Below are 15,396 nucleotides of genomic sequence, written 5' to 3'. Positions count from 1 at the left end.
TCACACTTTTCATACATTATGTCACTAAATAAATGACATGTAAAGTATTCGATCAAGCAAATTTAGTTATCTTAGCATTACTCAATAGAGAGAGAGAGAGAGAGATTCAAACAAACATACGACATTAATGTCTAAATAAAATGCTTCAAAATGAGAAAGGGAAAGGAAAAAAAAAAATAAAGAAAGAAGAAGAGCGGAGAGAAGAGAAGCTTTATCACTATCACCAGTACACTAGGGACTATTCCCACTTCGATACACATCCCATTCATAACAAAAATTGTTCATTGTTTATTTTTTTTTGGGTTTTCTGAAAATTAAAAAGCCCCGTTCCACCCACTTTGCAGTGAATTCTTCCCCAACTTAGCTATCATTCGACTGCCCACACGGGAAAGCACCACATGTTCGATCTTCTGACCATCCTATTTTGATACTATTCCTCATCAGAGGGGATAGTATGGCACATAGCCCAGAGAGCTCTTGATGTTGGTTACTACCTCATTACACTTTGTAAGAAGGCTAAGCATCTTCTGTGAAATGTCCATGTTGCTTGCCCTCGGCACCGGCGGAGCCGGAACCAGGGCCGGTGTAGGTGCCGGAGAGATATAGGTGTTAAAATTATGAGTATTTCTCGGAAATTGGGCCTGAATTTGAAAATTCTTACTATTAAAATCTATTCCATGAGAAGAAGTAATTGTACCACCATCACCAAAACTAACATTGTTGAAGTTGTTCTTATTACCAACCATCAAATTCTCTCCTCCACCACTACTTTCTCCCTCCACCACCGCAAATTTTACACGAGGCGTCCCTCTGCCTCCAGTGGGTCCCACCTCATCGCCCATTGGTTTCTTCAGACATGACTTGAGCTGGACTGATGGCTGCTGTGCTGGTGGCAGTCTCTGTTCGACTGAAGAATCACGGGTTTCTATAAGGGCATCTTCTCTTTGGACTTTGCTTTCTGATTCGGGTGCTACTGCCGCTCCCAATGGCCGGATGTGGCATCTCACATTCACATTGCCGAATAGAGTATTGTTTCCAGAAAGATGCCTATGTGCTGTCTCAGCATCAACTCTGTAAATGAAGACAACGCGGCATGTTGAGGATTGCCAGAAAATACGGGTAGATGAATGATCCAATGGTCCAAAACGAGCAAGCCTAGCCTTCAGCTCAGACCCAGATGGAAGCGTTGTCTCGGGAGGAAACTTCATCACCAGCATTGTTGGTTCAGGTGTCTTTCCTGGGGACTCTGTTTTCTTGGCCAAATCTGGTTTGAGAGATTTTGGATGCCTAAGAGCCACTGTTTCTTTTCCGTCTTTTTGAACAGCTTTCTTTTCTGCTGTCAGAGACTTCAAGTCATTGATTTTCTTCACCCTCTTTGCAGTTAATTCTTCTTGGCGATCAGATGGGCCACGTTTCAGGCCACCTTTTGTCAGATCACCAGGCCTTACTAGAGGTTTTGGGGGTTTTGAAGATGGCAAATTTTTTATGTTCCCATGGGGAGGATTATCAGAACCCATTTCCACTGGGATTGACAGAGCCAAGCTCTTTTGGTAAACAACAGACCGAAATTTCAAGAAGGCCCGCTGTACAATTTCAGAATCATTCCTCTCCGCACTGTCGAACGGATCAAGGGCAAGAGCTTTCAAATCACCCAGTAAACGTGGAAGCTTGAGCTCCATATTTCCCATCACAACCATTGGCTGTGTTTTGAGAGAATCAGGCAACAATGAACTACTGGCCCCATCATCTTTCCTCTGATGCTCAATTTGAAAATCTTCTCTTGGAGGCAGACCAACCTGGACTGTTTTTTCTGTTACTCTCCCCATCGATACACCAACTTTTCCAGTAGCAGTCCGCTTAGGTATACGATCAGAGCTCATTTCCGACCCCAGTTCTTTCTTTCTCTTTTTCTTCTCCACAGGGACAGATTTCTCAGCACCCAATTCCCCAGCAGGATGTTTAAGAAGCTTGGCCTTCTTTGCTCCCTTGTCAATACGTATTCTTGAATCCTGATTATGAAACTTAGCATCAATTGTTGGCAAAACACGTCCACCATTGCCACCAATGTGAACTTGTTTCTGTCCAGGCACTACTTCAACTATAGCTGGTAAAATTGGAGGTTGCTGGAAGCCTTCGTCAAATTTCAATGGACTTGCACTCGGCTGATCGTTTTCCAAGTTAATTGTCGCATCATCTTCTTGCTCTGAAGTAAGAAGCACACCGTCTATTCCACCATGGAAAGTCTCTTTCTCTGACAAACCAGAAGCACACATGACTGTGGGATCAGCTAATGATTCAACTTTCACACCAGTTGCATCTTGACTTGAAAGTGAGCCGCCATCCATCCCAATCCTTGCCATCTGCTCAAGTTTTGCAGGAATCTGATGCTTTGCAGAGACTGCTGGAGGCCTCTTTTGCAACATATAATCACCAGCTGCTAATTCTGCAGAGCCCACTACATAAGCCGGTTGCATAGAGGACATCGTTTGCCCTGTTTGCTGGAATTTCAACTCATTTGGCTCATCTCTCCGTTTAAAAAGGTATCTATCTTTGTTTGCTTGGTCCTTTGCTTTATTAGGCTTTGAAGAGTTCTTCCTCTTACCCAAAGTTTCAGCAAACACCAGTGGGCCACTCAATGGCGCTGTGAAAATGACAGATACATAATAACATGAGCAAGAAGGCAATGTTCATAAACAAGTGAGACATGATGCAAGCAGGATTTAAGAAACAAACTCAAATATTAAATGATACATAAATTACATCCGACAGCAAAAATTGGTGCTAAACTTGGGGATCTGCAGAATAAGAGTTCTACTTAAGATTATGCTACCACCATCCTGTAGTAAGACTGTATTTTTGAACTTGATAACATGTTTTGCACAAGCAGAAACCAAATGATATGAAAGCCTGATTATTAGAGAAGACGGACCAAATTACAAGCATAACAACTGAGATTTGGCTGCCTAGCTGGGGGAAGACTATTGGGTAATGTGGTATGTACTTAACAATTCAAAATTTAAAATTGAGAACAAGAAAAATTAATTAGTGTGTTTGGTTTTAGTTTTTTTAATTCAATTTTCTGAAAATTGAGTTTTTTTGTTTTTCGTGTTTTTTGTTTTTAGTAAATATTTTTAAAATTTTAAGCATTTTTTTTTACTTTTTGAGATGCACCTTACTTAGATGTATCCAAAAAGTAAAATATTTGTGAAAAACTATTTCAAAAAATTAATAAATACACAAAAATACGAAAAATATATTTATTTTTTGTAATTTTTTTTTCGTATTTTTGGTATTTAGTGAATTTTTTAAAGATTTTTTTTACGAAAATTATAATTTTTAAGTGAATTTATGTTAGGTGTGTCTAAAAATTAAAAAAAAAAATTGTTTAAAATATTAAAAAAATTCAGTAAAAACAAAAAAAAAAAATACGGAAAACAAGAAAGTAAAATTTTCTGAAAAGTATTTTTAGAAAACCCAGACCAAGCAAATGGATAGTACCCCAAATGATTTGACCCACTTTTCTCAGAATTAGGAAAGCACAAGTAAACCAGGCAAAACAACATCAGCAAAGATTACATGGGGCTACAATCTAAACTAAACTAACAGGCTCAGTAAAGAACGAACTTATCCTCTAATGTCTATCTTCCCCTTGAATTAGCCAAAGGCCCCATACACATTTCCTCGTGGGTTTTTGAGTTCAAAGGGACTTCTAACAATTATTCATCTGGCAAAACGTAGCAAAGCTCAAGACTAACGACCTTGAGAATTATTTTGTATGACTACTGTCACCACTGGGTAGAAAGGAAAAAGAAATGATCTTTAGAAGTGGATAGATGCTCCACTATAGAACTCAAACAGATGTCTCAACTGCAACAGCTACCAAACCCCATTGTGTGTGCGTTTTGTTTTGTTTTGTTTTGTTTTTTTGTGTGTGTGTGGATAAATAAGCAACTTTATTAATAAAGCATCAAGACGATGCAAATAATACAACATGGAACAATCCCCATTGTTTTATAAAGGCATAAACATTTTTTTTGGGGTCACAATTTAACTAAACCAGGTTCTCTCTTATATACGATACCACCAGACAAAGTCTTTCCATTTCTCGACATTACATAGAGAAAGATAACTAAGCGTACGCAACCTCAAGCAAGTATGAAAAAGAAAACTTTGTGAACAGACGCTTTCAATTACTTACGACTTCCCATCGGTCTTTTATGACGAATTGATGAGCTGATTAAAAAGAGGGAAGTGATACTAGTTTGGAACAGGTTCCCTGACACCATTTAATGCAAACTCAAAGCAGAAAAGTCTAAAACTTAGTTGCAAGAAAAGTCTAATGCTGAGAGTAGTTGAAGGACTTTATGTATTTTATATATAAATATATAGCAAGAAATAATTTTCTTTCCTAGTTGTAATATATATGTGAAATTATAAATGTCAACATTACACTACTACATTTGTTGTTAAACAAAAACATATTGAATTCTTATAACAGCTCATTACCAACAAACATATATCTTTACTCCCCAATCACATAACCCAATTTGAGATATCTATTGAAGTACCAAAACCTAGAACAAATATATATTCTGTACAGATATCTTTTTCCTTGGTAGCTTTTCTTTTATTTGTTTGAGATTCATAAGTTTGGGCGATCCCATCCCAATTGGAATCACGATTTTATCAGAATGAGATTCTAACAAAATTCTTGGCCAAGCACTACTATATAACTGGGCTAAATATGTGCAATTATTGTAATTACTGCATAGACGAACTATTGCTGCTTTAATATCATGTCGAATTGTTGACCATCATCTCATCTAAAATCTAAAAGCTTAAGCAATTACAGAGAGATGTAATTTTATTATTTATCCTCAATGAAAACAAGCCTATATACGTCCACTACTTTTATCGACTCCCCAAATCTTGCACACTATGTTGTCATTCTAAATGTGCAAAAGAACAACATTATGATAGACCTATGGTGAGTACCCAATAAAAACAGCAACCAACAAGTCATGTAAAGAGCAAATAACAAAATACCTCTAACAGGCTGAACCACAGCTTTCATTGGTTCACGACAAGGGCGTACAGGCTGTGCCCCAAATGCTTGAGCATAGGTCTCATCGAACTCCTCAAACACTGCTTTTCGATAAGCCAAAGCAACAGTCTTATTCATAATAAAATCAAGACTACTGCGCCCATCACTTATAGGCATCAATGCCAATTGCTTTATAAAAGCAAGAGTATCCTTAGGCCGAAAACTCTCCCTCGCTTTACTAATCTGGCTCATGGGGTACATCGCTCCAGGCTCATAGTCACTCAAATCAACAGCAAAGTAACCTTCAACTTCAGTTGGCCGAAAATTATACGGGTTCCTGCACCGACAAGCCAAAGCCAGACAACGAATCCGGCTTGCCTCATCAACTGCTTCTTCCACAGCCTTAACAAATGTTCTTGAACTTGTCTGCCTCGACTTCTCAGCAAAATTAGCATCAAATGGGATGAGCTCCGCTGGATCAAACCATCCATAACTACTATCACCAAAGAACGCAACCAACACATGGCCCGATCTCCTTGACCTACGAACCGAAGGCGATGCAAATGCTTCATTATATATATGGCCCGGCCACCATGGGTGTGATTTCACTTTCCCCCAAACCATATCCCCTATTTCATATCCATAACCCACAGAGCTTGACTGCCCAGCCCCTATGGCTTTACACTTCCCATTTGCTGAAGATTCCTGACACATCGAAATCGTAGAATCACTCTGAGAAACACTAGATTTACCCAGTTCTACACGTCCCTTCCCCAACCCACCATTCCTGCTGTCATAATTATGGTCACTTTCTCTAGGAGACGATTCTACAAACACCTCTTCCGCAGAATTGGGCACATCCTTTTCGACCCTGGACTGCCATTGTTCGGAATCAGTGTTCTTATCACCCATTTTATTGTCATTCATAATCTGTATCATGTCTTCGTTTCGAATATCAGAAGTCCGAGATTTCATTTCCTCATCAATCTCTTCAACCAACGAAACCCTAGTTTTTTGAACCCCCGAAACCCTACCATCAACATCAGTCTCCGCAGCTTGATTCCCCAGCTCCGCTGAAATCCTGATTTCTTTAGACCCTACAAAATCCAAAGACTTATATTCGTCAGTTGCAGCATAGATGGCTTTCTCAAAGCTACCAACAACACGCCACCTGAAACCCTAGATTTTGATTGAGACTCGTCTCCAATCAAATCGATAATTCGATCTAGCTCGAAATCGTTGTTGTTCATCACTGAAATCACTGTACGAGTGAAAACAAATTCGAAACCCTAGAAATCGAGCTCTGGAGGGTTTGGGATATCAAAAGATAACATACCTTATATTACTGCAGAGGTTGAAAAGTCACCAACATGAAGCGCCTTCACGAGTTTAGATTCCAGGAAAATGCGAGAAAGGGCGAGAAATTTGTGAAGCAATGGGGCACTTTTTTTTTTCCTTCTTTTGTTCCCTCGATTGAAAGATCTTCGGCGTTTGGAGATTAGGGAGTGACTGTGAATTTTAGCTTTTGTTTGCAATTTGCGGTTTGATTTACCGAATTTCGTACGGCTTTGTAACATTGCGATTCTCATGCACCACGTCACTCAACGGGGGCACATGCGTCATTCACCTTTGCAATTCTAATTTGGTGTTGAGAAATTCTAATTACACAATAATTTCAACTTTTTACACCTCTTATTTTTACTATAATTTTCTCTTTTAATAAAATTACTTTTTAAACTTCCAACCTTAGAAATTTGAAACCCCAATTTCTTTACATACCCAACCCTTTGTACGTCATGCCACCATAACCGTCGGTACTATCCAACTCATCGTTGGCACTATTCCATTCAACTCGCCGTTGATATTCACATTTCTTTCTTTCACCGTCGTCGTCCTCTCTCCTTCATCTTCTCTTCGATTTGGGTGGAATGACAATCCATGCGTTCGTCAACAACACCCATGGAGTGATTGTCATTTTGATAGAACTAAAGTAAATAGGTCATTGATAGACTATTCCTCCTCCACTCCCGAAATCATCTACAAAGAAGAAGAGGGTCGGTACCCACCCCTAAAACCATCTTCTTTGGCCACCACCTTTAACCACCGTTAACACCTTCCACAGGCCTCCGCTATTTCCATCTCCTTTCTTCCTTTCCTTTTTTTTCAGAATCATTCATTTCGGTACTTTCTTACTATACCTTATCTTTGTGCTTATATTATACCTAATATATATATATACTATAAGAATTACTTGCATATTTTGAAGATTTGTTTTTTTGTTACCCATTTTATCTTTTTATTTATTTTGACTACTTTATTATTGTTTTAGGTCTTTTAGATGATTTGATTATTTTGTTGGATTTCTTAGTAAATTCACTTTTTTGTTATTTAATTGACTTTAGCTCCATGTATGGATTAATGATTACATTTGAGGAAATTTATTTTATTATCCTTTCTACTTTGAGGATATTACAACTCCACCTTTGATGGATCTATGGTACTTTTTTTTTAGGTTTTGAAGGTTTTTTTTTTATTAAATTTGGCTTCTCTCATGTTGGAAATTCAACTTGAGAGATCATTTGGGTTTAGTGGGCTTATTGTGAGCCAAATCTTAGTGATTCAAACCGTTCACTTTTTACTACTTATTGAAAAGAATATTCATATAAAAAAATTATATACTTCAATCACACTTATCTTTGAAAATTGAATATCTACACTACTATAAGAAACACTTACACTTTGGGAACAGTGCAATGGGTTGTATTACTAATTTGGAAGAAGACTTTATGATAATTATGATATGAATGTTGGTCAATTTTGAAGTATTAATATTTTGTTTTTGGCTAAACTATAAACATATCTTTTAAATTTGTTTAAAATATAACTTGTCCCTTATAATTCTAGAAATTAAAAATATTAATTGTTAGAATTTTTAATTTAACAGAATTAAAAGGGAAAATTTAATTGCTAATTACTCTCTTATGCAACACTAAAATTATCAAAATTGTTAATTGAAAGATATTTATGATATCATTAATAAATATTACATGATTTGATTATTTATTTATTAATAAAATATTTTTTTTCCCTTTTAAGAAGCAACATAATTAGATATATCTAAAAAGTAAATATATATATATATATATATAAGTTCATTAAAAATAAATAAAAAACTGAAAAAAATATTTACAGATTTTTATTTGTTCTTAATGATTTTTTTAAAACACTTTTGTTTTAAAAACTGTGTCATGGTTGTTTTTTACCACTTTCTTCCATTGTTGCCTATGTCTCGTTTGGTTTGTGTTCCTCAAAAAATTTTAAGAAAAATTCTTTACAAATAAATTTTTAAAAGTAATCAAATCAAACAAATTTTCTCAAATTTTTTTTTTCAAAACTTGTTTGGTTTACAAGTTTTCCAAACAAATCTCTCTCTCATACACATCAAATCAATCACTTTTTCCAAAACTCTCTCTCAAAATAATTTTTCAAAACATCTTTTGAAAAAAACCAAACTAAACAAATTTTCATACTTTTTATCTCAAAATATGTTTCTTAAATACAAACCAAACAAGCCCTTTGTCTTTCTCTTGTTGTCTTTATCTTCATTATTTGTCTTATTGTACCTTTCATTTGCTACCCCTATGATTTTTTGGATTTCTATATTTATCTACTTAATATATATATAAGATAGAATAATATATTAGTATTTATTTAGAAAAATAATTTTAGATGAATGGTAAACTTTATTTGATAAATAATGTTATAAACTTTTCTGTGAGTATGTAATAATTTTAAGAAAATACAACTGTATTATGATTTTTCCTATAAATAACAGTGCATATTATACTATTTTAATAATAATCTCAAATAATATATACAAATAAGAGGCACCTGGTGTTTGGTATGTTTTTTTTTTAGTTTCCTAATTTGCCCTTCCACTTTGTATTATTTACTCAGGGTAGCTTATGTTTTAATTTTTCCATTTTACCCTTTTTTTGGGTAATATTTACCACTATTGGTGATTGTAATTTAGATGAAGGTTTTATCATAATTATGCAAAAAATCGTGGTCAATTATGAAATATGAATATTGTGTTTATAATTAAATTACAAATACAGCTATGAGATTTGTTTAAAATATGAGCCGCCCCTATAATATTAGAAATTACAATTACCGCTTGTTAAAGTTTTTAATTTAAAATAATCCCAAAAAAAAAATCTAACTACTTTCCTATGCAACAATAAAATTACCAAAATTATTCATTGAAAGATATTTTCTAATAATTAGAAATGCTAATTATCTTAATGATTTATTTATTAACAAAATGGATCATTTGTTATATGACCATGATTTATTTACCAAAAAAAAAATATTAATGTTGTATACATATCAGAAAACAAGTTTTAAATTAAATATTAAGATGTGTAAAATATATAAAAATGCTTCATTTTAATTTTAATTTCTAAAAAGTTAAGTATTCTATACTTCAAATAAAAGATAGTACACAAGTAATCAACTTAAATAATATAATTAATTTATATTTTTCCATACAAACTTTCTATTTTAACATTTGACCCATGTCTTGCACGAGACTTTTTTCTACTTAGTGTATATATATATATATATACTAGTTTAAAAAGTTCCGTGCGAGGCACGAGTTATTATTACAGTATGTTTAAGTTTTATATTTTGATTATTTTTTTTAAAATTAGAAAATTGTTCAATAAAATTGAATAGAATAAATCATTAGATATATGTGGTATGATATGTATCATTTTTTGATTTGTTATACACCTAATGATGTGGATTTCAATTTGGCTTCTCTCATGTTGGAGATTCAACTTGAGAGATCATTTGGGTTTAGTGAGCTTATTGTAAGCCAAATATTAGTGATTCAAACCGTTCACTTTTTACTACTTATTGAAAGAATATTCATATAAAAAAATTATATACTTCAATCACACTTATCTTTGAAAATTGAATATCTACACTACTATAAGAAACACTTACACTTTGGGAAGAGTGCAATGGGTTGTATTACTAATTTGGAAGAAGACTTTATGATAATTATGATATGAATGTTGGTCAATTTTGAAGTATTACTATTTTGTTTTTGGCTAAACTATAAACATATCTTTTAGATTTGTTTAAAATATAAATTATCTCTTATAATTCTAAAAATTAAAAATATTAATTGTTAGAATTTTTAATTTAACAGGATTAAAAGGAAAAATTTAATTCCTAATTACTCTCTTATGTAATATTAAAATTATCAAAATTATTAATTAAAAGATATTTATGATGTCATTAAAAAATATTACATGATTTGATTATTTATTAATTAATAAAATATTTTTTTTCCCTTTTAAGAAGTAACATAATTAGATATATCTAAAAAGTAAATATATATATATATATATATAAGTTCATTAAAAATAAATAAAAAACTGAAAAAAATATTTACAGATTTTTATTTGTTCTTAATGATTTTTTTAAAACACTTTTGTTTTAAAAACTGTGTCATGGTTGTCTTTTACCACTTTCTTCCATTGTTGCCTATGTCTCATGGTTTACTTTGTCTTTCTCTTGTTGTCTTTATCTTCATTATTTGTCTTATTGTGCCTTTCATTTGTTACTCCTATGATTTTTTGGATTTGTATATTTATCTACTTAATATATATATAAGATAGAATAATATATCAGTATTTATTTAGAAAAATAGTTTTAGATGAATGGTAAACTTTATTAATTTTGATAAATAATGTTATAAACTTTTATGTGAGTATGTAATAATTTTAAGAAAATACAACTGTATTATGATTTTTCCTATAAATAACAGTGCATATTATACTATTTTAATAATAATCTCAAATAATATATACAAATAAGAGGCACTTGGTGTTTGGTATGTTCTTTTTTTAGTTTCCTAATTTGCCCTTCCACTTTGTATTATGTACTCAGGGTAGCTTATGTTTTAATTTTTCCATTTTACCCTTTTTTTGGGTAATATTTACCACTATTGGTGATTGTAATTTAGATGAGGGTTTTATCATAATTATGCAAAAAATTGTGGTCAATTATGAAATATGAATGTTGTGTTTATAATTAAATTACAAATACAGCTCTGAGATTTGTTTAAAATATCAGCCGCCCCTATAATATTAGAAATTACAATTACCGCTTGTTAAAGTTTTTAATTTAAAATAATCCCCCCAAAAAAAAAAATCTAACTACTTTCCTATGCAACAATAAAATTACCAAAATTATTCATTGAAAGATATTTTCTAATAATTAGAAATGCTAATTATCTTAATGATTTATTTATTAATAAAATGGATCATTTGTTATATGACCATGATTTATTTACCAAAAAAAAAATATTAATATTGTATACATATTAGAAAACAAGTTTTAAATTAAATATTAAGATGTGTAAAATATATAAAAATGCTTCATTTTAATTTTAATTTCTAAAAAGTTAAGTATTCTATACTTCTAATAACAGATAGTACACAAGTAATCAACTTAAATAATATAATTAATTTATATTTTTCCATACAAACTTTCTATTTTAACATTTGACCCATGTCTTGCACGAGACTTTTTTCTACTTAGTGTATATATATATATACTAGTTTAAAAAGGCCCGTGCAAGGCACGAGTTATTATTACAGTATGTTTAAGTTTTATATTTTGATTATTTTTTTAAAATTAGGAAATTGTTCAATAAAATTGAATAGAATAAATCATTAGATATATGCGGTATGATATGTATCATTTTTTGATTTGTTATACACCTAATGATGTGGACTTCAATTTTATTACCATATTATTTTGAGTGAATTTATGAGTCTTTGACATTTCTTCCAAATTTATAAAAAAAAAAAATTATGGCATGTAGCTTTTCTTAACAAAAAAATATAAAACAAATACTAAAATTCTCCCATCTAAAAAAAACTATTAAGATAATTCATTGAACTAATAAAAAAGTAGAAGAAAATACATATATATATATATATATGTATATTTTATTAATACATAAATCATACTCGCATAACAAATGACCAATTTTATTAATAAATAATCATTAAGTAAATTAACAATTTTTAATGATATGAAAAATATTTTTCAACTAACCATTTTGTTAATAAAAAACCATTAAGTCAATTAACAATTTTTAATGATATGAGAAATATTTTTCAATAAACAATTTTGATAATTTATTATTGCATAGGAGAATGTTTTTTTTCCCTAAGTACTGTGTTAAATTAAAATCTATAACAAATGATAGTTGTAATTTCTAATATTATTGGACCGATTCATATTTTAAACAAACCTTATGGATGTTTTTGTAATTTATTAAAAAATGAAAGATTTATGTTTCATAATTGACCAAGAATGTTTGTGTAATTACAAAAAGAAACATATTTCATAATGGACCAAGAATATTTGCGTAATTACGAAAAAATTTTCACTCAACAACCATTGGTAAATTATTCAAAATAGAAAAGCAAAATCAAAAAAAATCAAAAAAGAAAAAGAAAAGACAAACCTCAAGCAAGTAAACAATTATTATATATATAGATATATGTATCTTTGAACTGGCAGTTTGTTGATTGAGAATCTCTTCCTTCCTCTTCTTCACGTGACCATTTCCCCACCACCGTAACACCCAGATGCACCACCTCTGAAACTCTTAATTTTTTTTTTTTTTCTCTCTCTCTCTCTCTCACGATGGTTGGGTTGCAATACAAAGTTCACAAGGTGGATGGGTTGCGACAGAAAGTTCGCACGACAGAGTGTTTAGGAGTCGGTGGCTAGGTTGCGGTAGAATGTTCGCGCTGTGAGATCACAGTGCTGTGGTCTAGATGATGATGGTCGCGGTTAGGGGTGAGCAGCGGATATACCGATCCACCAAAACCAACTGAATTGAACCGAACCGAACCGAACCGCCGCATTTTAGACGGATGCGTGATGACGAGCGGACAGTTGCGGATTGATTTTCTCAATTCCGCCAATTTGGCGGACGGATAGCGGATTTGAGGTCCCTTTGACCGCAACCGAACCGCCAAACCGCGAGCACCCTTAATAATTTATAAGATTTTGTGTTTTCAATTTGTTTAAATATTTTGCTTATGTTTTCAATTGAAAAAAAGTTTAAATATTTTGTTGAAAAAAATTTTTCAACTTGAATATATTTTTTGAATTGAAAAAAATAAACGTATTATTTATTTATATTTTTTGGTTTTTAAATCTAACTCTAAAAGTAATAAATAGAAAATATGATATATGCTGGTTGGTTTTTGTTTTCAAAAACATATATAAATGTAACAATACAGAGACATACAATCTCTACTACTGCTCTGTTCATGATTTTGGTGGTTTGAATTGTTTTTATATTTTAAGAACCATATATTGTAATACTTTATATGGATAAGGCATGCTGTGATTGTAATATGTGGATGAGGCATGCAGTGATTTTGATATTCTAAAATTTCAAACTTTTTTTCTTTGGATGAGAGGCATGCAGTAATTGTAATACTTTTTTAAGTCATTGACTGTAATACTCTTTTTTTTTTTTTTTTTTTTTTTTTTGAGGAAGTGCACAAGTTGAACTATGTTGAAAATTTATAAAATTTCAAACCGCCAAACCGATTCGCATCCATCTGCCAAACCACCGATTCGCATCCATCTGCCAAACCACCAATCCGCTCAATCCATATCCGCCGGATTGGCAGACGGATGCGAATTGATTTTCTCCAATCCGCCAATCTGGTAGACGGATGGTGGATTGGAGGTTTCGTGGCCGCAATCGACCAGCGCCCACCCTTAGTCGCGGTGGGGCTATGAAGGTGGTGACAGTGGCAGTCGACAATAGTGGTAGTGACAATAGCGGCCGACGACAACCATGGAAAAAAAATAAGAAGAGAAGAGTGAAGAAGAGAGAGAAGAGATGAAAATATGTGTGAGGAAAGGTAGGGTTAAAGAGGGGGGCAAAATTGATATATTGAAAAGCGTAAAGAGAAAGTAGAAAGTTAACTGATTATAATAAGAAAATTAGGTGTAACGAGATAGAGAAGTGGTGTAAGTAGAATTACCCTTTTCGTGTGACAGTAATTCTATTTACACAACACCACTAACTCCACCATTCCTATAGCCACCACTTTTACCGCCTCTTTTTCATTCTATTCTTCTCATCACAGGAAATATTTTGTTGTATAAACAAAAAAGAGAAAAGGTATAATGATATTAGAAATGATAATTATTTTTTTTTGCTCTCCATCCTAGTCCCATTCCATGCAAATTTTTTCCGCTCTAATAAGGAAGTGAGATTGAGACGAAGTTTGTTTCTTATGGCCCATTTTATTTCGCACCCATCTCGATTATATTTAGGGTAAATTACACTTTATCCCTTTTATAGGGGAGTAAATTTGGCCTGGCCGGGTCCATGTCGGGCCTCACATGCTCTCACCAAAATTCGAGCTGGCCCACGGGCCAGAAAATTAGGCCTAAGCCCAGGCCTAGGGAGTATTCGGGCCTTGGAAGGGCCAGTGGGTCGAGCTCGGGCGGGGTCAGTGGGCTTGGGCGAGCCTGAACAATTTTTTTGTTTTTTTTAAATAAAAATTTTTGTCAAAATTTTATTATTTTCTACTAAAAAAGACATTAGGCCTTGGGCGAGCAAGGCCTCAAGTCGGGCCTTAAGTGGGCCAATAGGCCAGGAAAGATAAGCCGAGCTTCAAAATGATGGCCTAGGTCCAGCCCCAGGGTCTCAGGCTGGGCTCAAGCCAGGGCCTAAATGGGCCGGGCCCACCTCGAGCTGTGAGCCATTTTTACACTCTTACCCTTTTATGTTTGACCATTTTCCTACTTTGGCTCTTAAAGTTTTTTTTTTTCCTTTTAATTTGGCCTTTTATGTTTTAAGTTTTTCCTGTTTACTTGTGACGCCCCCAAAATTGGGAATATTAGAGAATATATTTACAATTAAATACAGGGTTCATTAAGGTTACAAGAGTAGGAAATGTCACTAATAAGTCCTTTGGCTAATAACTAAGCAAGATCCCAAGAAGGTCAGAAGAGTCAATATAGCCTCCCTTCAAAGTCCAACCACCTTAGATAGCAAAACTACCATTTTGACAAATCTTAACATGATATTAACATAAGGCCTACATGAGTTGATGAGACAATAAGGAATAGGTAACATAAAAGATATGCATAGATATACAATAATTTCAAAATCATGTCTTAAATACAACATGTGATCTATCACTTACAATCTCAAAACACGTTTACAAATAAGTTTCTAATCCTCCTAGGGTAGCCGTTCGTCCTCAAATGCTTCAAGTTGAACCTTG

General features: G+C 33.0%; 1 protein-coding gene across 1 annotated transcript; it reads right to left on the bottom strand.

Moving 5' to 3' along the window:
* Window positions 1-105: 105 nt before the first annotated feature.
* LOC114313131 (PWWP domain-containing protein 1) lies at window positions 106-6,589 on the bottom strand. Its single transcript, XM_082870162.1, has 3 exons — window positions 6,381-6,589; window positions 5,047-6,141; window positions 106-2,641 (listed from the first exon to the last, which is right to left on the bottom strand). Exons 2-3 carry the CDS (start codon window positions 6,017-6,019, stop codon window positions 441-443), a joined length of 3,174 nt encoding a protein of 1,057 aa, XP_082726288.1. The 5' UTR covers window positions 6,020-6,141; window positions 6,381-6,589; the 3' UTR covers window positions 106-440.
* Window positions 6,590-15,396: the final 8,807 nt, after the last annotated feature.

The sequence above is a fragment of the Camellia sinensis genome, chromosome 5 (genome assembly GCF_055761805.1).
Source record: "Camellia sinensis isolate YWXY chromosome 5, ASM5576180v1, whole genome shotgun sequence".
Classification (NCBI taxonomy): Eukaryota; Viridiplantae; Streptophyta; class Magnoliopsida; order Ericales; family Theaceae; genus Camellia; species Camellia sinensis.
This window is presented reverse-complemented; position numbering and strand designations above follow the sequence as displayed.

Excerpts from the sequence above, each read along its gene's own strand:
- LOC114313131 (XM_082870162.1), bottom strand. The coding sequence starts at position 6,019 with ATGAAATCTCGGACTTCTGATATTCGAAACGAAGACATGATACAGATT. Across the intron at positions 2,642-5,046 it reads TGTGGTTCAGCCTGTTAGAG|CGCCATTGAGTGGCCCACTG; the intron begins GTATTTTGTTAT and ends TCATTTTCACAG.